At 37.6% G+C, this 4,265-nt stretch overlaps 1 protein-coding gene across 1 annotated transcript; it reads right to left on the bottom strand.

Annotated features, from left to right (window-relative positions):
• On the bottom strand, positions 1–2,287 carry LOC311291456 (putative inhibitor of apoptosis; the record flags this gene model as incomplete). Its single annotated transcript, XM_084410491.1, has 2 exons — positions 1–1,562; positions 2,260–2,287. 2 exons carry the CDS (start codon positions 2,285–2,287, stop codon positions 1–3), a joined length of 1,590 nt encoding a protein of 529 aa, XP_084266617.1.
• Between the last annotated feature and the right edge of the window lie 1,978 nt (positions 2,288–4,265).

Genomic DNA, 4,265 nt, shown 5'->3' on the forward strand with positions numbered 1-4,265 from the left:
TTATGATAAGAAAGTACGGACAGCGCCTTTGACCAATCCTCTACATATGGGGCACTTGTGCAGAGAAGGCGCACATTCTTTGCACACAACTAGGTGACCACAGAGGATGAAGACAATGTTCACTTCCTTATCCATGCAAACTTTGCATGTGCGCTCCTCTTGAAGTCTTCTTAACTGTTCCTCCATAGGCAAGTCTGAAAGATCTTGACTCGGTGATGCAGCTTCATCTGTCTGGGCCATCAGTTCTCTCAGCAGGTAGACATCATTCTTCTTGATCCAGTTGCGGAAGACCTCTGCTGCGGTATTTCCTTTCGACAGGACTAACTCAATGAGCTGTCCTATCTGCTGCTTGACTGTAGCGCAGTTACGAATAATGTCATACTCTTTCTGTGAGATGACGTTCTCCTCTAGAAGATGGTTCATTAAGTTCTGCACACTTTTTAGCTGCTGTGACATGACAAGATGATGTTTCTTAAGAAAAGTAAAACCATCTGATGCCATTTCCTCAGCAAGAAGCTCTTGCTCCTCCTCTCTCTTCTCATCTTCTGCACTTAGTAAATCAGACACCAACTCTTGAACGGTTTTGTCATTTTCTCCACTTGGGAGAATTTTGCGCTGAACGGTTTGCTTCACCAGGCCACGCTCAAATCCCATCTCTAAAGCAGACTTCACCACAGGATTGTTCATCATCACTGCATCTTCTGAACGGTCTTCTCCAGGACCCGGGTGTACAACAGATGGATCAACAAATTCTCTCGAGTTGCTGTCTCCATTAGTCAATAGCTGTTCAAATAGTCTTGGAAATCTTGCTTGAATCTGATGAACAAACTCTTGGCCCTTTTCTTGCAAAAGGTATTCACATCTTGGAAACCACTTAGCATGTTCTACCCATGGATCATCACCAGACACCCAACATCTGAGTCCAGCATCACAACAAAAGCACTTCACGTCTTCATAACGACCAACATAGTAAAAACCAGCCTTAGTCAATTGGTCTGGTCGAACAGTTATTCTTGAGGGCCAGTTGACAAATGTGAGCAACCTTTCTTCACACTGTTGCATTGCCGAGTTAGATACATTGGAAAGGCCGCCACCAGATAAAGGTACATTATCTGCACGGTCACCTCGAACGAAGCGACAGTTGGGGTAATGCCTCTGGTGCTCTGATACTGCCTGATCTCCCGGTTCCCAGTTGCTAAGCTGGCCTCCACAACTGAAGCAAGCCACTCTGTCGCCCTGGCCATGGTAGTAGAAACCACTTTTGGCAAGCTCGGCTGGAGTTACTGTAGCAAGAGTCCAATTCTGAAAGGTGTCAAGGCGTTCCTGTTCCTGACGCATGTCAGGATTGTGACAAGCCGGAGGTCGCTGGCGAGACATATCCTGTTGAGACATATCCAGGTTTAAGTAACCCACCTGCTCCTCCGTTTGGCCTGAAATGGATGCCGTGGTGGTCGATGTTACAGGTGTCGCAGGGACGGAAAGCTGTAGGATGGCTACGTTGTGAAGCGGGGAAAAGGCAGAGTGAGAGGATGACAGGAGGTTTGCGGTGGGTGGGGTAAACTCTGGATGAAGACATAAAAATGTGACCACAGGGCGTGTCCACTCAAGCCCTTCTATCTGCTGGACATCCCATGACTAGTGTCTAGTCATCAATGACAGAGCACATCTTATTAAAAAATTTTTATGAACTCCTGAACAGATAGAAGGTCGACGTAAGGGGTATGTGCTTCCTCCCTCTATGATGCAGGAACCGATGCTAAGAACAAAATCGAATTTTGTTCAACACTACAAAATGTCCTTTCTTCTCTTCTGTTCTGTTCTGTACACAGCGGGCAAATTAGTTGTATCATTTGAAAAATCACCTCACATTTTTCAGAGACGCGATGTGCCTCTGTGGTCCGTGGCACAGCGCATCCAGGCATGGTATGGAAATGGTTGAAACCTCGGGAATACAGTAATTAAAATGCAGAAAACATTCCGCAACTCTTTACAAGGATCTCTGAAATATTTAATCTTTGAAATCATGTAGTATTTTTAATTATTCTAAAAATTATTATTATGTATACTATTATAATACTATTTTTGTGAGCTCAGAAATTAACACAACAGAAATGTTTGTAATTTTTTATTTATTTATTTGTTTATTTTTATTTCAACATTATACTTTCGAGTATACATTGAAGTAGTAAAGAAAATGATATACCGGCAAACCCGGATTGTGTGCGAAGTCCTGAAAAATTTATCAGGACAACAGCTCACCCCGCCCCGCTGGAGGGGTTGTCATCATGACGCCGTAAACAGCTGTATAGGATTAAAGCCACATTGAATCAGAAGTAGCGTCATGGATAAGTTATGCATATAAGCCACTGGAGAGATGTCTATAATTACACCAAAATATTTATATATATATAAATATACATATATTTTTAAACATATGCATGGGTGAATTGTACGCCATAAGATCTGTAACAAGCATGTAGAAAGTATTTCATTTTGCCTAGGCTTTAAGTTCATTTTACCAACTATTAAGATGTTAAAGTTCATAGACCTTTAGCACATTCAAATGTATTGAGTTAAAATTAAAACGTGATATCAATATCGCATTACCGAATTCAGGGGTGTAAGCCCATCGGCAACTATAGTTGCCGCAGTACATAGTTGTCATTTTCCTTTTGTAAATATTTTTCTAGATGTTGTCCATGTTTTATTTCTCAATGAAATGCAAGCAAACAACCAAATAAAGGATTTCAAGAAAAAAAAAAAGGTATTCACTTCCTCCCTGTCACATGAGGCTGTCAACTTCCTACCCCTATTTCCAGGAAGCAGGGCGAAGGCAAACCCTCCCAAAGAAAGGTCATTTTCATGTTACTAATAAGTATTTTTTGTTGACATATATATATCTACATAATCATGAAGGTCTCTAGAATCAGCCAAACAAAACAAATCTTACAAGAGATCTATAGTTTTTTGTATACTTAGTCAAAGTCCAAGCGGCAACTATAGTTGCCGGTGGGCAAATGCCTTGTAAGTACATATATCATGGGGAAATTGGTTTATTGGTCTTGTTTAGTGCATAAACATAACTTAACCCTTTAAATGACATCTCTATATAGATATATTTTTTTCTTCATTCTATTTATTTGTATTTATTTATTTTCATTTAACTTTTTGATAGACAATGCCCTGTTATGGCTGCACTTTGTTCTGCACTATGTTCCACAACTTTAACCATTGTGTGTTGTTCGTTTGCGGTTTACAGTCAGGCTGTTTGGGGTCTGAGAGACCCCAGGCAACAAAATGTTATTTGTGTAACAATATATATATTTTAAACAAATGTAATTTTACTCAGTTTATTAATGTTTTTACTCTACATTTGGACATTTTTACTCCACAAAATGTTCAAAAAAAGAAAAGAAAAATTCTCCAAAAAGAAGAAAATAAATTATAAAAAATTTGCCTTATAAAATACCCACATTTCTAACTTTCATTCATGGGGATAACATGGATAATTTGACATGGTTTAGTGTAAGATTTTTGGCCAAATCTTGGAAAATGCTGTTTTAAAAGTAAAAAATAAATGAATCACTTTAACCAGTAGATGGCTGCAGAGCTCTAAAAGTATTAAAAGTTTAAAGACAACTAAAAGTAACTAAAAGACATCTTTTCACAAGTTTTTCCAGTTAGATTCATATCTACATATAATGAGATCTCAATTATAACAATAAAAATAACTTTTTGTCAAAGTTTGGCAGTTTTTGTACTGAAAAAAAAAAATCTGTTTTTCAATAATGTTCCATTATGATTATAATCAAACCTGATCAGGATGTTACAAAGAGAAAAGTTGGAGATTTTAGAGTTTATTATTTATTCCAAATATCTGTTTTTCATATAATTCTACAAATTTAAAGTGTGCCACTTCATTTCTGTCTGTGTGTTCTGTGTTGTTTCTGATTTTGAGGATGAATTTTGTCCATTGATCAAATTCATTTGATTCTAATCATATAACATTACTGAAAAACAGATTTTTTTTTTTCAGTACAAAAAGTGCCTAAACTTTGACAAAAAGTAACTTTTATTATTATAATTGTGATTTCATTATATGTAGATATGAGTACAACTGGAAAAACTTGTGAAAAGATGTCTTCAGTTAGTCAAAAAGCAAATAGCAAATAGTGGTGCTCTGCAGTCATCTACTGGTTAAAGTGATAAATTGTTACTTTTAGAACAGCATTTTCCAAAAGATGGGCAAAAATCTTTTAAAAACA

This window comes from Rutilus rutilus (genome assembly GCF_951802725.1).
Source record: "Rutilus rutilus genome assembly, chromosome: 6".
Lineage (NCBI taxonomy): Eukaryota > Metazoa > Chordata > Actinopteri > Cypriniformes > Leuciscidae > Rutilus > Rutilus rutilus.